Source organism: Mus caroli, unplaced genomic scaffold, assembly GCF_978045245.1.
Source record: "Mus caroli unplaced genomic scaffold, Mus_caroli_1 scaffold_11, whole genome shotgun sequence".
Taxonomy (NCBI): domain Eukaryota; kingdom Metazoa; phylum Chordata; class Mammalia; order Rodentia; family Muridae; genus Mus; species Mus caroli.
In genome coordinates, this window is record NW_028227266.1 from 55453203 (window position 1) to 55473318 (window position 20116).

The 20116-nt window shown below is 41.4% G+C and overlaps 1 protein-coding gene and 1 long non-coding RNA gene across 8 annotated transcripts in view; one reads left to right on the plus strand and one right to left on the minus strand.

Annotated features, from left to right (window-relative positions):
* Sin3a (SIN3 transcription regulator family member A) overlaps positions 1 to 20116 on the plus strand; it is a 57754-nt gene that overhangs the window by 35403 nt on the left and 2235 nt on the right. For 6 of the 7 annotated variants that reach the window (XM_029481676.2, XM_029481680.2, XM_029481675.2 and 3 more), the window contains 9 exons: positions 1 to 117; positions 2014 to 2252; positions 3365 to 3548; positions 4505 to 5078; positions 7661 to 7830; positions 11580 to 11753; positions 12243 to 12344; positions 13279 to 13373; positions 19088 to 19295. In XM_029481676.2, the coding sequence (XP_029337536.1) occupies positions 1 to 117; positions 2014 to 2252; positions 3365 to 3548; positions 4505 to 5078; positions 7661 to 7830; positions 11580 to 11753; positions 12243 to 12344; positions 13279 to 13373; positions 19088 to 19295 (1863 nt within the window). The remainder of the gene's footprint in view (positions 118 to 2013; positions 2253 to 3364; positions 3549 to 4504; positions 5079 to 7660; positions 7831 to 11579; positions 11754 to 12242; positions 12345 to 13278; positions 13374 to 19087; positions 19296 to 20116) is intronic. The other variant, XM_021171724.2, reaches the window with a different exon arrangement.
* The window catches only part of LOC110301310 (uncharacterized), a 24889-nt gene continuing 4843 nt past the window's right edge, over positions 71 to 20116 (minus strand). Inside the window, exons 2-3 of the long non-coding RNA XR_003837584.2 lie at positions 9757 to 9818; positions 71 to 146 (exon numbers count right to left, since the gene is read on the minus strand). This is a non-coding gene — a long non-coding RNA (uncharacterized LOC110301310). The remainder of the gene's footprint in view (positions 147 to 9756; positions 9819 to 20116) is intronic.

Genomic DNA, 20116 nt, shown 5'->3' on the forward strand with positions numbered 1-20116 from the left:
GTTTTAAATGATACCTGGGTTTCCTTCCCATCTTGGTCTGAAGACTCCACTTTTGTTAGTTCCAAGAAGACTCAATATGAAGAACATATTTACCGTTGTGAAGATGAACGATTTGAGGTATCTTTTGTCATTTGATGTTTGGGAACCTGGAAGATAAGAAAGGAAGGGATATTTAGATACTGTGTGTAAGTTAGCTTTTAAAAAAATAACATAAGAGGAGACAGTTGATCCTGGTAGTGCATTGCAGGAAAACTTATATTGTAAAGGTTGTAGCTGGGATGGGAAGATGTAGAATGGGAGTCAGTGGGACAAGTCTCTTGTTGGTCAAAGGGACTGCTGAAACTAGGCACAGAGTCTCCATTGTCCAGATGATGGTTACTAAGACCACACCAGAAGGGAGAGAACTGTAGTCTGCATGTATCTGAGTTAGTATAGTGATTACACTGAGTTGACTAGTTCTGTCCCTTCAGGTCGATGGGAGAGGCCTCTTACCAGTTTAACACTGCCAGCATTCCTTCTTGAAAACATTATATATTGTTCCCCACTGGCTGGCAGTTACCATCTTCCCCCGTCCTAGTTATGTGTTTATCACTGATAAATCACCATGACTAAGACAAGTTATACAAGAATTTAACTTGAGCAGGGCGTGGTGGCTCATGCCTTTAATCCCAGCACTCAGGAGGCAGAGGCAGGCAGATTTCTGAGTTCGAGGCCAGCCTGGTCTACAAAGTGAGTGTCAGGACAGCCAGGGCTACATACACAGAGAAACCCTGTCTCGAAAAACCAAAAAAAAAAAAAGTTTAACTTGGCTTACCGTTTCAGAGGGTGAGAGTCCATGATGGTGGAAAGAAGGGACAGCTGATAGTTCACATTTTGCTCCATAATCAGGAGGCAGAGTGAGGCATTGAGAATCACTAGTCTTTGAAAACCACCCTAGTGATGCATCTCCTCCAACAAAACCACATCTCCTTATCCTTCCCAGACAGTCTCACCAGCTAGGGGCTAAGTATTCAAACACGGTGCTTGGGGCTTTTCTCATCCAAACCACCACTTACGTAGACAGAAAACTACAGATAGTTTTATGAAGTGTAATTTCTCTGTGTAGCTTTGGCTTCCTGGAACTTTGTTGACCAGACTAACCCTGGACTTCGAGATCCACTTGCCTCTGTCTCCTAAATGCTGGCATTAAAGATGTGCACCACCACTTCACCTGGCTTCTATGGGAAGTTTTCAGTCAAGCTGGCGAACATAGTTTTAGCTAAGGGCAGTTTAGAGTACCTATAATCCCTTGAGAGGAAGAATTCATGGTCATCCTTATTTGCATAAACAGTTGGACACCAGCCTGGGCTACATGTTACTCTCTCCCAGAAGGAAAAGATAATCACCGAGATTGCTGCATTGGATGTGAAGCAGTAGCATAGTCTTTAGTATCATTTAGGCATATTTAAGTTAATACCCCAAACCCTTTTACTCTCATAACTGTCTTTTAGGATTGTTTCCTTACTATTTGTAACCGGTTTATACAATTTCAGAAAAGTTCATAAGCAAGATATGATGGCTCACATCTTGTAGTCCCAGCCTTTAGGTGGCAGAGGGAACAACTTGCCACAAATTGAAGGGTAGTCTGGTCTACACAGCAAGGCCTTATCTCAGAACGAACAAAGGCGCAAGGAAAGGCAGCACTATGATAGCTCTCTCTCTGGTCCCACTGCCTCTGGTCAGCAGTGCTAAACAGTGTGCAATGGTTTGCAGTTAGCATTGGTAATTGCTAATCAGTTTATGTATCAGTGTTAAACTTTATGAATTATGTACATGGCATTTTTTGCGAGAAAATAACCTTATGATAGTTGTAGGTGTCCTTGTTCATATTTTACTGGTAAGAGAGCCTTACATACCATACCTTGTATGGAAATCACAACTCAAATTGAGAGGAGTTTGACACCCTCCTTATTCTCCCAGCTCTGCTGTGTTCTGGTGCTAGGCCTGAGACCCTCTTTGTTCTTTTGTTTTAAGCTTGATGTGGTTCTTGAGACCAATCTTGCAACAATCCGGGTTTTAGAAGCAATACAGAAAAAACTTTCTCGCTTGTCTGCTGAGGAACAAGCCAAATTTCGCTTGGATAACACCCTTGGAGGCACGTCCGAAGTCATCCATCGAAAAGCACTCCAGAGGATATATGCTGACAAAGCAGCTGATATCATCGATGGCCTGAGGAAGAACCCCTCAATTGCTGTTCCGATTGTCCTTAAAAGGTATGTATCTTCTGGCTTTTGTGTGCTGTGTGACAGGTTCAGTGTCCCATTAAATAGGGCTCTAGTTTTCTACTTGATTATCTAATTGGAATTTCAGTTCTTTCTTCGGTAGCTCAACACTAGGGACAGAGTAGAATGGCAGAACATACTTTAGGGGTTTTGTGGATCAAATGGAACAAATGTTGACAGGTGAGGTTGAAAGATTTGAGGTGTAGCTCGGTGGTCGAGTGCTTGCCTATCATGCATAAGTCCCTGAGTTCACAGAGAAAGCCTGGTGAGTGTATGATAGAGTGTAGTGCGTTCACATTTCAGGGTTGGGCTTTGTTTGTGTTGGTAGAAGGGAACTTAGGACTGTTTGTATGCTATGCTTGATAGTAAATGCTTTACCCTACCCCAGACCATGGGGGTTTGAGGGACTGTGATGTGTGTATGTGTCGGGGTGTGTATGGTGTGTGTATGTGATGGCTCAGAATGAGTTCAAAACCTGCAATCTTCCTCCCTCCCTCACCACATGCCCTCTCTAAGATACTTGCATTTCCATGAGCACAGTAAACATTCTGAGTCATGACAAAGAAGCAAGTTGCTTTAGTTAGTCGGGAGAACTAGTTTTTTGAGACTACTCCCCAAAACCAGATGTGGTTCATGCTTACAGTTCTCACACTAGGGAGGCAGCTCAGGAAGATTGCTGTAAGTTTGATAGTAGCTTGGTCTACATCATGAATTTTAAGTCATCCAAATTTTCAAATAAGGTCTTGTCTCAAAAATGGTTTCATGTTCCCTCTTAAAACCCATTGATGATGCCACTCACGTTGTGAATATTCATGGCAGCCAAATTTGACTTCTTTGCCTATAATGTCAGCATTGGGGAAGTGGAAGGCAGATTGCCGTAGATTTTTAGATTAGTGTGGTCTATATATATTTTCCAGTAAGACTTGTATCACAAAAATAAGCTCCCTTAAGGAAAAACCTCACTTGGATAACACCAAGGACATTTTTTGAAGCACCAACAGCATAGGTCTGAGTTTTCATCAAGTATAATAAGCCTGACACACTCCCGAATTTAACCCTCTCGATTCCCACATGCTGTACCTGTATCCCTTCTCACCTGCTAGGCTGAAGATGAAAGAGGAAGAGTGGCGAGAAGCTCAGAGAGGCTTCAACAAGGTCTGGCGAGAGCAAAATGAGAAGTACTACTTGAAGTCTCTGGATCACCAAGGCATCAACTTCAAGCAGAACGACACTAAGGTCTTGAGGTCTAAGAGCTTACTCAATGAGATCGAGAGCATCTATGACGAGGTGAGCTGGCTGACGGTACAGCTCCCTCAGCGCTGCTTTTTTGTGTTCAGCCTTGCTTTGACTGCTACAGTTACCTAAGAACTGCCAGTTCTTGTATCATGGTCTACCATCTTAAACCTACTACTCACCGATTCACTCAGTTCTTTCTCTGGTTTCCCAGTTTACCATTCTGCCTTCAATGTACACTCTCTGTTCACTTACCAGGGGTATAGATGGCACTTGGAACAAAGACTCAGAGATAAATGTGAAATTGGTCTTGCTTTTTGTGACCTGCCTTAGGAGGTAGGAAGCATAAGTGACATCTATCAGGCTTTCAAAAGGTGGCCCTGAGTTTTAAAGAATAAAAATAGTACGTGAACTTTTACAAACACTTAATTGTTTATCTTTGATAATTTGTCAACCTTTACATAAGAAATTCTACCCCAATATTTTAAGTGCTAAATCTGCAATTTTAAAGGTAATTCTCTTAAGTCTTCAATATATAGAAGGTACTAATCTTTTTATATCAAGCCAATTTGTCCATAGTACTTAAGAATATTTGGAAGAGAGACAAACATTATTAAGGTCAATTGTTGTATTTCAGATTAAGTAGCCACTGTCATGTCTCTGTTTAAGCCCAAACTGGCCTAGAATCTTGTTCCCTTCCTGGCTTATTCTCCCAAAAAATGTAACTACAGATAGGTGCCACAGAGCCTAAAGTGCATTTTGGTTAGTAATAAAAATGTGCTGCTAATGTACTCTTTGTTTTGAGACAGGGTATTTCTGTGTATCCTTCCCTGTCATGGAACTTGCTCTGTAGACCAGGTTGGCTTGAACTCATAAATCTGCTGGCCTCTGCCTTCTGGGTACTAAGTTTAAAGGCATTTGCCACCACTGCTCAGCATTACTGGTATAGTATTGTAGGTTTGTTGTTGCTGTATACATGTCACACAATGCTTTTATGTCTGTTCCATCAGAGGCAAGAGCAGGCTACAGAAGAGAACGCTGGTGTACCTGTTGGCCCGCACCTCTCTCTTGCCTATGAAGACAAGCAGATACTAGAAGATGCTGCTGCTCTGATTATCCATCATGTGAAGAGGCAAACAGGCATTCAAAAAGAGGACAAATACAAAATCAAGCAAATCATGCACCATTTCATTCCTGACCTGCTGTTTGCTCAGAGAGGCGATCTCTCGGATGTGGAAGAAGAGGAGGAGGAAGAAATGGATGTGGATGAAGCCACAGGGGCACCTAAGAAGCACAATGGTGTTGGGGGCAGCCCCCCTAAGTCCAAGTTGTTATTTAGTAACACAGCAGCTCAAAAGTTAAGAGGGATGGATGAAGTATATAACCTCTTCTATGTCAATAACAATTGGTATATCTTTATGCGACTGCATCAAATTCTCTGCTTGAGGCTGCTACGGATTTGTTCCCAAGCTGAACGGCAAATTGAAGAAGAAAACCGAGAGAGAGAATGGGAACGGGAGGTGCTAGGCATAAAGCGAGACAAGAGTGATAGTCCTGCCATACAACTACGTCTCAAGGAACCTAGTGAGTGCTTAGACTGTCAGCTTTATACATGGGGTGGATGGCTAGCTTCAAGGCCACCTTACCTTGAAGTGCACTTAGTCCTTAGATTGGAACTAGGGTTCGTATCCTACCTCTGCAACTTAGCTGGTTGTGTGACCTTCCTTGAACCCATGAATGAACCAAAAAAAAAAAAAAAAATGGAGGCAGTAATTGTCACTTTATGATGTTGCTTGAGGGCTTAAGAAAGATGCAAGCATGGCACCTTGTACAGTATCCAGTTTATGGTCATATGAGGTGTTTAGTTTGCACTGTGGACACATGAGGGACGTGGGATTCATTGGCTAGGTTAGTGAGCAATGGTTCAGATGAGAAAGAAATGTCACAGTTCATTCTATTCATAACATAGAAATTCCTTGTTATGCTTATGGCACGTAAGGAATCTTTTCAGATGTGTGTTAGCTTCTCCTTAATGGGCTTCTTGGTTCATTCCTGATATTTCTGAAGAGGAATTGGCACTCAAGATGGTTTGAGACAAGGCAAAGGGATAGACAGGATTCAAGGGAAGGGAAGCCCAGAGGCTCATTTAAGAAGCTAGCTATCATCGGCTGTATGCCGGGTTGTGCCGCCTCCTTTGACATAATGCTTTTCATTCTGAAGTTGGGTGCTTAACCTGTGAGCCAGACACATCCTCACAGGCTTCCCTTCTTTGCTCTTCACGAAATAGTAAATAACTGTTGTAGGAGTCCTGTGTATAACCCTGGTTTCTTATCTGTTGAACTAATGGCACCAGGAATCTGTTGGAAAAGCCTTTATCTGTTTTAGTCCTAGCTGGGAAGAAACAAGTAGAATTTACAAATATAAATCTGGCCTTGATCACTGTCTTAACCTGGACTTATGCTGAAGCAGCTTGTTCTTGAGTGATAGTGCCAGCTTCATGCCAGTCATAGTTTGTGGCTATAAATCTGTGGTTTGGACTCTTATCCTAGTATATTTTAAAGGCTAGCTCCCTGCTTCCTGGGCTTAGACAAAGTGATGTAGTGTGACACAACTCAAACCAGTAACTTGTTTTTTTTTTTTTTTTTTTTTTTGGTTTTTCGAGACAGGGTTTCTCTGTGTAGTCGTGGCTGTCCTGGAACTCACTCTGTAGCCCAGGCTGGCCTCGAACTCAGAAATCCGCCTGCCTCTGCCTCCCGAGTGCTGGGATTAAAGGCGTGCGCCACCACGCCCGGCCAGTAACTTGTTTTAAGCAGTGATTGTTCGTTTTTGCCTGTAAGATGCACCCCATTTGTCCCCTTTCTAATTTCTCCTTACAAATGGATGGCCAGTAATCAATAAGTGTACCTTTTGTAGTTAACATTTTTGATCAAATTTTTATTGATGTGCAACCTGTATGCAAAAAGGGACACAAATGAGAATCTACATTTGTGTGGGGTGCATGTGCCTTATGTGCGAGGAGGCTAGAAAAGGCTATGGCCGCTGTGTTGTGTACCTTCCTCCTCGAGACAGGGCCTCACTGAGCCCCCCGCTCCCCACCCCCCACCCCGAGATTCTCCTCTCTCTGCTGACCTTCACAGTGCTAAGGTTACAGGTGGTGACAGCCAGGCTTTCACATGAGTGCTGGGGCAAGTGCTCTTATCCACTGAACCATATCTCCTACCCCACAAGTAGAATTTTATGGCTCTAAATTTTTCTATAATGAGCATACTTTAGTCAAAAAAGAGGTCAAGAAAATAAAGCCAAGCCCCAGTAACTTCTTTGTTCTACTATTTTGGTTTTCAGACTTAGAAATGAGTTTTTTTTGGTATGTGAGAGTGTGTCTACTGCTATAAAATGCTCACTGTCCCAGATCTTGTTTTGTGGCCTAGGCTGGCTCAGCAATCCCCTTTCCCCTGGGATTACATACATACATACATACATACATACATACATGAGCTCAGAAGACACTATTCCTGGTGCCCTTCTTACTTACTATGTCCTTTTACTAGTAAGAGTCACTCCAGCTTCTGGTTAAATGTTTCATGTGCAACAAATACAATTCATCTAATGTAATTACTGGAGTTTAGTGTTGCAAATCTATTTTAAGCAAAGGGACTGTGATACATTCAGAGTTATTCATGTTCATAGAGGGTTAATTTGAATAACTTCTGTAGCCAAGAGTTCCAAGTGTGGTAGCACCTACCTATGCCTGTCTTCTCTTGTCCATACTTTATTCTTCATTGAGGTACACTCATGAGCAACTGTCCTCTTTGTGAAATGGCTTTGTGTAAGTGAAGGAGCCAGCAACTTGAAGGACTCTCTTGGGATATTTTGCTCTCAGGTGACAGAACTCAGCAGTACTCAAAGTGTCTTTGTAGCATAGTCGGTCTGTGCTGGAAGCCACTGTTAGAAGTTGCAGAGTCACTGTTGGTTCTTTGATGGACAGTTCTGGTGATTATAGCTGCCTATCAGATGTCATCTCTGTAGTGGGTTGTGTTGGACATGTTTTGCATATCTGGTATTTTGTCCTTTCAGATGGTATACAGGCCAGCTGTGGGATTCTGTATTCTCTGTCCTCGAGCTTGTCTTACCAGAGTACAGTCTTACCTGTCTAATCTTTCCTGTAGTGGATGTTGATGTAGAAGATTATTACCCAGCTTTCCTGGACATGGTGCGGAGCCTGCTTGATGGCAACATAGACTCATCACAGTATGAAGATTCACTGAGAGAGATGTTCACCATTCATGCCTACATTGCCTTTACTATGGACAAATTAATCCAGAGCATCGTCAGACAGGTGAGAGGGTATGTTGGAGGTTAGGGCTACCAAGGGAAGGTGTTCTCAGCTAAAAGTCACAAAGGAAACGCAAGATTTCTATGGGAAAAGGAAAAACAGCTTAACCATATAGCAGTGTTTATAAACATATGTCTTTGAAGTGGAAAGGACCAAGTTAACATGAAGTCTTGTGTGGCTTCTCCTTCAGAGACAATAACATACATCCCTTTGATGCACTGACAGCAAACCAAAGAAATGATTCTAGTTGAGTCTTAGTGAGCCGTTATGTGTGTTAGGGTCACTTAAGGAACATGAGCATCAGTGAAAAGCCTAGTGTACACAAAACCTGAGTCTCTGAAGCTCCTGCACAGCCAGAGGGCAGCTTGACCTATGGGAGAGAGTGCTTTCCCCAGAAATTATTTCTGCTTTTAGAAGAGGATCAGAAATTCAAGTTCATCCTTGGTGGGGGTGGGGGTGGGAGATGGATTCTAAGTTAAATTTCAGGGGATTTCTGAATTTTCTGTTTCCTTTATTTCCTGAACCTTGTACATTTTATTTACTTTATGAGTCTGGTGTTACTGTTCAGAGAGAATAGCTAAATAAGTCTGTCTCTCCAGTTCACAGAACTTGACTCTTCCAGCCCTGGAATTGGTTCTTAGGTTCTAAATGTGCCCTTGCAGGAGTGTGACCCTCCTCAGAGCCTGTCCTAATAGCCATTTGTCTAGAACACAGCTCCTGCCTCTTTATTTTTTCCAAGAAGAAAGCATAGGTGTAGCTTAGCCTTTTCCACAGATGACAGTGATTCTGTTTATTTTCTTCATTTAGTATTAGAAGTCCTTTACAGTGCCCTGCCCACTTCATTATCTGAGACTCTGTTAGATTTGTGGTTGCTTTTATGTTTTGTTCTTGGAAATTTTAAATATGTGGAGTTGTTTGTAACAGGATCTCACTATGTTGCACTGTCTGACTGAGAACTAATCCTGTGTGTCACTTCCTGAGTACTGAAATTATAAGTGTGAACTACAACGCCCAGCCAATGTGATGCTTTCTAACTGTCGTCCTTCTGACAGGAAGCATCCTTGTCTCGGGGTTTCTGTGGCGACGTTGTTGGCCTCCCTACTGAGGAGTAGGGGAAGCCAATAAAATAAATGTTTCATAAACCCTATGTTATTTTTAAATAGATAATTCATTTATTTAGAAGAATCTGGTTATAAATTTATGTTAACACTGTCAAAATACTTTTAAAAACTAGAAATGGGAGTTGCCTCCAGAACCCACAACCATGAGTTTTTAAGACATGTTCAAGCTTTTCATTTGAACTCTTCAGTGAGTTTTGTCTGATTATGTTTTCTTTTTATTTGGTGGTCCCCTTGGTTGAACAAATATCAAGGTCAGGCCATATATTTGTCTTAATTTTCTCAGGCTGGGGCTTTATTTAGCTCAATTGGTAGAGTTAATTGCCAAGCATGACAAAGCCCTGGGTTGGATTTTCCCGCACCCCATAAAATGGGTGTGGCACTACTCACCTCAGCGTTTGGAGGAAGAGGCCAGAGGAACAAACTGTGGAGGCCATCCTCGGCTACATAGGGAGTTCAAGGGCAGTTCCCCATAGATAAGATCTCCAAACCAAGAAGGGAGTAATTCTAAGTAGGCAGGCTCAGTCATCTTAACTGCAGAACCATGATACAATGTCATCCTGTGAGGCCCTGACTAGGAACACTTCCCTTCATCCCAGGCTTTTCCACTCCAGTGCTTCTCTGCACGTGGACACTCAGCATACACTTCCGGCTTCTCCATCCCTCGAGACTTGAGCACCTCTGGGCTTGGTGTTACCTAGCTTTCCCATGCGGTGCTTCTCTTTAACAGCAACAACAAAAATCTTGGAAAAATCATCCCTACATCATTTCTGGTTACCTGTTGAAATACTTAATGTATGGCTGTACATACCCCATCGTTGTCTCTGGATTTGTAATGCTTCCATTTCCAAAGATTCTGAGAGAGGCAGATACCTAAAAGAGGATGTGAATAGAGGGTCAGTGGTACATAGTCTACACGGAGAGAACTCATGTATCTTCCTAAAAGATAGAATAGCTTAGTGACTATGAGATCATGAGATTAACTAAGTAAAATTGATGAGTCAGTATTGAAATTTACATTTTTGCTTCTCTGTTTTTTAGGGACCAGTTGGTTTGGTGTTAGGCACTGAATTTAAGACTGTGCTTGCTAGGCAAGCCTCATTTTCTGACTTTTAAGGTTTTCTTTTTTTGCTGTATGTGTGTGTGGAAACCAGAGAATAACTTATGAGAGTGGGTTCTCCTTCCACTGAGTGAATTTCAGGGATTAAACTGAAGTTGTCAGGCTTGAGGTCAGTTTTACCCTCTGCATCATTTCTTAGGGGACTTTTAATTTCACAATAAGAATAGTGAAGAGAAAGCAAATAGTGGAGTGGGAATGGATGTTACCCACTGTGGCATTTGTTGTGGCCTGAGTTTGTCCCAGCAGCCTTTGCAGAAAAGGTTCAACTTTGTAGAGTTAACATAAGGCACTAAGTCTCTGGTAAGCCTTGTCTCTTCCCCTCAACAACAAGGAAAGGCTAACACATTTACCTTCTATTGACAATGAGCAGGTGAGGCCAACGATATAACTTTACATAGTCCTGGGTTTCATATAACTCAGTCTTGGGAAAAAAAAAATAGAATTAACATGTACAATTTGAGGATTATTTAGTGCAAATACACTAATTAGTGGCCTGCTGGTGAGAATGCTGCCTTGGTTCAGGAGCTTGACCTTGAGGCCTGTTCTGCTCTTTAGTTGAACTCATGGGGCAGGTGAAGCTGCACCGGTTGCTTTTTTGTTTTTGAGACAGGGTCTATACATAGGCCTGGGTGTCCTGGAACTCACTATGTAGACCAGATCAGTATTGAGCTCAGTGATTGCCTACCTATGCTGGGATTAAAGTGTGGGCCATCATACCTGGTGTCTGCTGCAACTTTTAAGTTTAGGAATCCTAGATTTAGCCTAGCAAGTAGCTAAGAGCACTTGCACTTCTTGTCAGCACCCACGTGGACGTCCATGTCCTCCTGTAACTCCAGTTCCAGGGAAACCAGTGTTCTCTTCCAGCCTCTGTCTATGGGCACCAGGCATAATATAGCTGACACACCACAAGCTTACACACAAAGCACATAAAGAAAAATAACAAATATTTATTTAAGAATAAAATCAGATGGATCTTGTTTTCAGAGTTCTTTGAGATACCTGTCTTAACCCCTAGTCTCAAAAGTTTTAATGTCTTAACACAAAATGGGACACAATGTCTCACAATGGGACATCCCTCCATTCCAACATGGTTCCCAGGGTAATTGTAGATTGAATAAGAAATAAATGTGAAACAAGATTGTAAACAGTTTAACAAGACATGAAGAGGGGACACACCGTGGAGCCTGGTGAGGTGATGCATACCTGTAGTCCCAGTATTTGGGAGGTGATAGTACTTAACATTTTTTTTTTTTTTTTTTCTTTCCGAGACAGGGTTTCTCTGTGTAGCCCTGGCTGTCCTGGAACTCACTTTGTAGACCAGGCTGGCCTCGAACTCAGAAATCCACCTGCCTCTGCCTCCCGAGTGCTGGGATTAAAGGCGTGCGCCACCACGTCTGGCTAGTACTTAACTTTTTAAGTTGTTTTTTTTTTTTTTTTAAATGTTTTTAAGCTGACTGACTCAGGACAGGAGAATTGCTTCCCTGGCTCATTGGCCGGCCTGTGCTTTGTTTCAGCTACAGCATATTGTCAGCGATGAGGTCTGTGTGCAGGTTACTGACCTTTACTTGGCAGAAAACAATAACGGAGCCACGGGAGGCCAGCTCAATAGTCAGACATCAAGGAGCCTTCTGGAGTCAGCGTACCAGCGGAAGGCAGAGCAGCTTATGTCAGACGAGAACTGCTTTAAGGTAAGAGCTGCTTATCGAACCGTGGACCTCAGTGCTGCTGGCTGGACTCGTACAAGCTGGACTGGGGTGTGAGCCATGTAACCTGAGCAGCCGTTTACTAGCAGACTCGTACTAGCAAATGTTTACGAACTTGATTTTTTTTTTTAGGATTTTTATGTGTAGGAATGCTTTGTCTCCATGTGTGTTTGTCCATCACCTGAATGGAATATCCCCAGAGGCCAGAAGCCTCTGTCCTGTCCTGGAATTGACTTAGACCATGTGGTTCTGGGAGTCAAATCCAGGTCCTCAAGAAGAGCACCCAGCACTCAGAGCCATCTCTGCAGTCCCATTTCTACCCTTACGATCACCAGCTTTTCAGTACCTTCCATATCTCTTCCTTTGGAACAAATTGTAAAATTTACCTTTCTACTTACACTGTGACAATCTAGGTTTATAGCCTTGAAATTTTAGGGTTTGTTTGTTTGTTTACACTTTACTTCTTTTTTGCAGCTAATGTTCATTCAAAGTCAAGGTCAAGTTCAGCTGACTGTTGAGCTCCTGGACACAGAAGAGGAGAACTCAGATGACCCCGTGGAAGCAGAGGTGTGGACAGTATGTTTCAGAGCTTGTCTGCTCACCCTGAATTCTGATGGGCTGTAGCTCCTTAGGATGTTTGTGATTTTGTTTTTAGGATTTATTTGTGTTTGTGTGCATTGTGGGTATGTTCAGAGGACTAAAGTCCTCTAAAGAGCAGCCAGTGCTCTTAACTACTGAGCCACTTCTCCAGCCCCTCCATAGGCTGTTTTAAGTGTCAGGATGTTTAGAGCGCAGGCTATGTCACTCCCTTTGGAGGCTCCAGTGATAGTAGCCATTTAGAGTCACTGCCCCCTCTTTTCATCCTTAATAATGTGGGTAGCAGCTTTGCTGGCCTTTTCTTTTTGTTTTTCTTCCTAAATAGCAGTAAACACCGTTCTTTTGTTTTGTGGTATCATTTGATACAGCCTCATGTTTACTTTTTAATAATAGCCAGGCTACATAGATGACAGAATAAGACAGTTTGGCTTACGTTTCCAAAAACTGCTTCAAAAGCTGCCAGAATTCTACATATTAATGTGGGAGATTTTCCGTGACACTATTTTACCATTTCTTCAGATTTATTTTTGATAACCATCTTAAATGTACTATCTTGCTGGCTAACACATTTTAAAATATGTATTTCAATAACAACAAACATATCTTTCAGGTAAGGGGCATTACTTTTTAGTTTTACACTGTTGGCGTTAAAATAGACAAGCACTTTACCACTGAGCTATAACTCGAGAATCTCCCCCCCCCCCTATTTATTTATTTATTTATTTATTTATTTATTTATTTATTTATTTATTGGATAGGCTTAGTCTCACGGGTGAGAGAATTGTTTTTGTATGCTACCACAGTGACTATTTGTTCTTGAAGTCTGTTTTCTTTGGACATTTTGGTAACAGATTAGACTTGTGTTATATAGGTATAGATAGCTGTTTTCATGATTGTGTGTTTCTATTCCTAGCGTTGGTCAGACTATGTGGAGCGATATATGAGTTCTGATACTACTTCTCCTGAACTTCGAGAACATCTGGCACAGAAACCAGTATTTCTCCCAAGGTGAGTCTGCAAAGTCAGCTCTATTGGCAATATATGCTGCACACAGCCAGGGGTGTGCAGTTTCAGGGTCTCGGTTTCCTATATTGTTCATCTGTTCTGTCTGCTGAGGATAGTGTTAGAGTGTTTGCTGGGTTACCTGTAAAATCTATAGCATTCAAGAGGTGAGAGCATTAGAGAACCTGTAGTTCTCCATCAACTTGCTGTTTTAGTATGCTCATGGCTCAGTGATTCACTTGCAGGACGAAGCATTACAGCAACACTCAGAGAACTACAGTTACCACAAGAAAATACAGAGCAAAATCAGCAAGGGAACAATGTGAGGGAGATAGGCACAAGCATCCAAGAACCCATTCTTAACTCCTCTAAACGAGTGTTGTGTTTGGAAGCACTTCCAGCACTTGGAAGACGGAGACAGGTGGATCTCTGTGAGTTAGATGCCAGACTGGTCTACAAAGCAAGTTTCATGACAGGGGGTATATGGAGAGATCCTATTGAGGGGTCGAGCGAGGGAGGAGACCTTACAGGCAGAGAGACCCTTCTTTGCTTGTACAAAATTCCAGACAGAAGATTAAATATTCTAGGTTCAGTGAACCGCTTTTGTTGTTTGGGGGTGGGGGGTGGGAGAAAGGACCCCCACATCTCTTCTAGCAGCTTTGTAGTTCTTTTCTGTATAGAATTTTTAAAAATTTACCAGTATCCAGACAAATATAATATTAACATTCTGATTTTTGAAGTAGAAACTGGATAGATGAACCATGTATATGTTTATACCTGTGATCCTGGTACTGGAGAGATGGTGGCACAAGGATTGCTAGGAGTTGAAGACAAGCCTAGGCTACACTATACAACTCGTTTGTTTTAGTCAGGGTTCTCTAAAGGAACAGAGCTTAGAAAATGCTCTCTATGTATATAGAAAAGGTATTTATTATAATGTCATACAGGCTCTGTTCCTGCTAATATAACAGTGGCTGCCGATGAATAGGAAGGTCCAAGAATCCAGCATTTGTTTGGTCCACAAGTATGTCTCAACTTGTCTTCAGTATATGTCAGAATCCCAAACAAGTAGGCTCTAATGCCAGTGAAGAAATGGATTTCCTAGCAAGGGCAGAGCAAGGGTGTGGCCCGGCTCAAAAGATCTGGATTAAATTTGTGTCTCCCTGCCTGAAAGATGAGGATGAGAAGTAGATCTTCCTACTTTAAATTAAGCAAAAATCCCTCAGAGGTGTGCCCTCCATTTGGGGGGGTTTAGTTAATTCCAGATGTAGCCAAGTTGGCAACCACAACCTGCTAATAAAAGGATTGGGTATGAATTTTTCCTTTAAACTTTGAGATTAAAATCTCTATCATAAATTCCTAAAACCTACATTTGTTACTGGGTTTAGTCCCAAGGAGAGCATGGAAAGAGAGCAAGCACCTGAAGAAAAGGTCTTTCCAGGTTTGACACACACAGTGATCCATTTAACAGACCTGCAGCAGTTGCCATGCCCCTTGAAGTAAGATGGACATGGACTCTCTTATCATGCCACAGTTTGAGATTTGTTTGGTTGGGTGGTTTTTGATGTTTCACACAGGGTCTCATTATATAATCCTGTAAGGTTTGGAACTCAGAGCCTTTGCCTTCGAGAATTTGGATTAAAGCTTTGCACCACAGTTTTCAAACACTTTACAATCAAAATTATTTTCCAGAGCTAGAAAGATGGCTCAGTGGTTAAAGAGCACTGATTGCTCTTCCAGAGGACCTGGGCTCAATTCCCAGAACCCACATGGCAGATCACAACTGTCCTTAACTTCAGTTTTAGGGGCTTTGACACCCTCACACAGATGTATGTACAAGAATGCAAAAATACCAATGCACAGGAAATAAAGTAAAAGTAAATAATTTTTTCAAAAAGGCACTTCTTCTTGCAGACTATCTGGGGTTCAATTACCAGTTCCCACAGCGTAGTTCACAACCATCTAGTTCCAGGGAATGTGATGGCCCCTTCTGACCACAGGCACCAAGTATTTACATGGTGCATGCATGGATGCATGCATACATACATGGATCAAAACGCTCAGACATAGAAAGTAAATCTTTTATAAAAGCCCACTTTCCTTTATTCTGGTTAGTAAATGGCAACAGTAGAAATTAATTTTTACTTAATTGAAGTTCTAACAGTTTAGGGCAAAAACCTATTTTTCATTTGCAAGTATAAGGACTGTATAACAATAACTCAACAAACTTGAATTCATACTAATTGAAAAGTGAAAATGGGCATGTATGACAATAATTTCACAGATTTTTACTTGTTATATTTATGTATATAGGGGTATTGGTACATGAGTGCAGGTGCTCACAGAGGACAGCTCTGGGATCCCCTAGAGCTGGAGTTACAGGAGGCTGTGAACCACCTGCCATCGATGCTGGGAACTGAACTGGGCTTCTTTAGAGCAGTAAGTGCTCCAGCCCTGTAACAGGATTTTATTGTTGTTGTTGTTGTTGTTGTTGTTACTTCCCCCCGCCTCCCTCCCAGAGACAGGGTTTCTCTGTGTAGCCCTGGCTGTTCTGGAACTCTCTCTGTAGACCAGGCTGGCCAATCCACATGCCTCTGCCTCCCAAGTGCTGGGATTAAAGGCGTGGGCCACCTCTGCCTGACAGTACAGAGGCAAAAAGATCCTGAGTTCCAGCCTTGAGACCTTATCTCAGGATTTTTTTTTTTTTTTAAAGATAATAATTAAAACATTTTTAAAAAACAAACAAACAAAACACCCTCAGGCTAAAGAGATGGCTCAGTGGTCAAGAGCACTGACTGCTCTTCCCGGGGTCCTGAGTTCAATTCCCAGCAACCACAAGGTGGCTCACAACCATCTGTAATGGGATCCAATGCCCTTTTCTGGTGTGTCTGAAGACAGTGACAGTGTACTTAGATATATAAAATAAATAAATCTTTTTTTTAACTTATTAGTGTTAAAATGGCAAATATGACCAGTTAACAAAGGGTCATACTTTGACTTTCATGTTAACTTCTTGAATTTTTTTCCCAAATGCGCACAACATGCTTCTTTTTCATTTAACTGTATCTACTGGTTTATATCTGAAATTAATATTTGAATTGAACATGATAGTTCATTTTTCTCATGAGGTTTAGAGCTCACCAAACTAATCTCAGATTTAGGCAATCATATTAAAGAACAATGTCCTATTAATTATGAACTTCTAGAAAGGACTTGGTAACTTTTCTAAGTATACAGTAGAGGCCAAAATACAAAAAAAAACCAAAAAAACAAAAAAAAACATGAATTTTTTTTCTAATTTAAAATACAAAGCAAAAAAAAAAGAGAAAAAATACAAAACAAATATTGATGAGTTTAATAATACACTTTTACAAAGAAAGGCAGAGTAAGCATGACTTTGTTTGGGTTTTTGAGACAGCGCTTAACTATAGCCCTGGTCGTCTGGAACTTATTAGTAGACCAGGCCTGTCCCTAACTCCGAGAGATCTACCTGCTTCTGCCTTCAGATGTCAGCATTAAAGGTGTCTGCCACCTCATCCAGAAAAGCATGACTTGTTAAAGGCCAGATTTTGGTTTTCAGTGATTTGTCTGTCAGCTAGGGGGGGGGAGGGGAGAGATTGGGGGGGGGCAGGGAAGGAAGGAAGTACAGGTGTGCATGTGCCATAGAGCAAAGGGGGAAGTCAGAAGACAACTAACCTGTAGAGATGGTTCTCTGCTTCTGCTCTTTGAGTCAGTCCCACAACTTAGACTCTATTTGATGATGGGCCTGTCAGCAACTCTAGTCAGCTAAGCCATCTCACCTGCTCCAATTCACATTCCTTTAGGTCTTGATGCATTGGTAGGGCTTGAGTTCCCAAAATAATCTTTTTACTCATTGTGATCATGCTAGTTACATTTGCCATATTACAGATTCAAACCAAAAGCCATCAGTGGGATGTACAAAACTCTGTGTTTGACCCCTAGGCTGTATAAAGCAGGTGTGGTGGTGTATGGCTGTAATTCCAGTACTCATGCAGGAAGTTGGGAAGTAAATGTTATCCTTAAGAGGCCAGACTCTGTCTCAAAACAAAAAACACCCAGATACTAAGCCTAGTATGTTTTCATAAATCTTACTGAAAAGCTATTTTTAAAAAATTTGTTTGTTTTGCATTTCTTTTTAATATAAATAAAAAAAGTGTAGCCTTACTTGGGTATACAGCCATAGAGAGTATTTTCAGATTGTAGGTTCTATTCTTCAGCACAGTAAGTATTCCATAAGTGGGTGGTCCATATGGTAGAAAATGCTAATTGTGCGTGCCTGATAGCCCTCAATTCCATACCCAGAAAAGTCTCTGGTGGAAGCAGAGTGCCAATTCCCTCTGACTCGACACATACATGCACATACACATGGTATTAAATTTTTAAATACAAGACTTTACAAATGGTAATATACAGTGTCTACAAGCTTTGTACACCATTAGCAAATACACCACTTAGAAATATAAAATGAAAATAATCAAAATTTTTTTTCTAAAAGATTTTATAAACAATGTAACTACTTCAGCATGTCCTTTAGTTAAAAACAGCTTTGTTTGGTGTCCATCTGTGGTCAGAACAAAAAGTTTCTAAGTATGGTCTGTAGTCCCCAGAAATAGTAGCATCTATCCCACTCACCCTCAGTGTTGGAAAGGGCATATTTTGGCTCATGGTTTAAGACAAGATAGAGTCAGTCTTGGTGGGGAGAGTGACAGGACAGTCAGGGCTACACAGAGAAACCCTGTCTCCAAAAAACAAGTCTTGGTGGGGAAGGCATGAGGACAGGAGGTGAAGCTTCTCCATCCCTCTTAAGGACAGGCTATCTATACTGTCAGGGCTGGCCTCCAGCTCTTAATCCTGAGCTTCCTGAGGGCTGAGATTACAAGGTAGCTGTGCTGTGCCTCGTTGTTTCACCATTACTCTTGGACTGCCAATCCAAATGTTTTGGGAAAGAGGCAAATAATATTTTACTATGAGGAAAATAGTTTTGATCTTATACTGCTCCCGGTAGGATCTTAGAAGTTTCAGACCTAAGTCCTCAGACCTAAGACTTGCTATCCTACAGGGGCCAGTACACATAGCTACTCAGGCAATGTTTTTTGTTGTCAGTATCATTAATATTTGGAGATGGAGTCTTTCAATGTAGCCTAGGCTGATCTCTTATTTTACAGTCCCCCTGCCTCTGCTTCCTGAGTACTGGAATTACAGGCCTTGAGTCACTACACTAAGCTTGGTGGGTTTAGTAGCAAAGTATAAGATATAATGTAATTGTCTATCTGATAATTTCCAGTGGAGATTGGAGAGACTGATGTGAACGGACTTACATCCTTTAGATACAAATAGGACATCTCTGGGAAAGACATAAAGTAGACTAAGTAATCTTTTGTTAACCCAGTTTAGATGAGGAACTCCAATTTAGAGGCAGTGAGAGAATAAATTGGAATACTTTGTTCTGTAGCTGTTAAAGAGAACAAGACAAATTTGTGTACTGAAGTGCTTAAAAAAGTTTAAGAATAGCATCGCAATCAAGGTTGAAGCTTCAAGTAATCATATACGTAAATTCAGTGAAACCATTGCACATTTGTATATACGTATAGCTAAAATGGTAAGTATTCTTGAGGCACATAAGGAAAGCACATTTGGTAGGAGCCATGAGGATCTGTATATAGATGGTCTATCAACTTAAAGGGATTTCTGCTTTGTAGGAATTTGCGGCGTATCCGGAAATGTCAACGTGGTCGAGAGCAACAGGAAAAAGAAGGAAAAGAAGGAAACAGCAAGAAGACAATGGAAAATGTAGAGAGCCTGGATAAGCTGGAGTGTAGGTTCAAGCTGAACTCGTATAAGATGGTATATGTGATCAAATCGGAGGACTACATGTACCGGAGAACTGCTCTACTCAGAGCTCATCAGGTGAGAAATGGTGACTGAAATTTCTCTGCATGTCTCCCAGTTCTACAGAACTGGTATTTTTTTCTCTATATATAAATCCCTGTTTCTGGGAACAAGTATTTGTTGTGTAAGGAAATGTATTCATTTGCTAAGGATCTTATAACAGCACCACCGACTTCCTGGTTTAAAGAATGGAAATTGTTGGGATCTATAGTTCAGTGGTAGAACACTTCCCAGCATACCCAATGTCATCTTGGCATGGTTCCCAAATACCTGCTCCCCACACTCTATCATCTTGAGGTTCTGAGACCTAAAGCCCCAAGATTTATATACCAACAACTGTTGTGTCTTGAAGCCTCTGAGGGGAGAATAGTCATTGGTACTGTGCTGTTTTAGTGTTCCTGGGTCAATCATGGTTTTTCTCTTTTATGTCTAAACAAATGTCACACTTTGAAGGATGAGTGTGGGTGAAAATGTCAATGTGGGCATGTGGGAGATAGTTTAACCTACATGAGCTGGTGAATACCTGGTGGGACTTTTTTAAAAAAAAACTTCCAATGTTTACATTTCAAACAGTTTCTCATTTTTTGTTTGTGTGAACCCTGTTTTCAAGAACCATCTTACTAATTATGTAGCTTGTGTTATAGCAGGCTCTGGGATACAATCACAAACTAAGGCAGATCTTTCTGTGCATTACCAAGGAAATGAAAATGTTAGGAAACTGACATGTGAGATTTCATTGGTGGCAGCTCAGACAGGAGACCTGAAACCAAAATAACAATGTGAAGAGTGAAGGGAGAAGTGTTCTAGGTTCTGTTTTGTTTTACTTTGCTTTTTTTAAT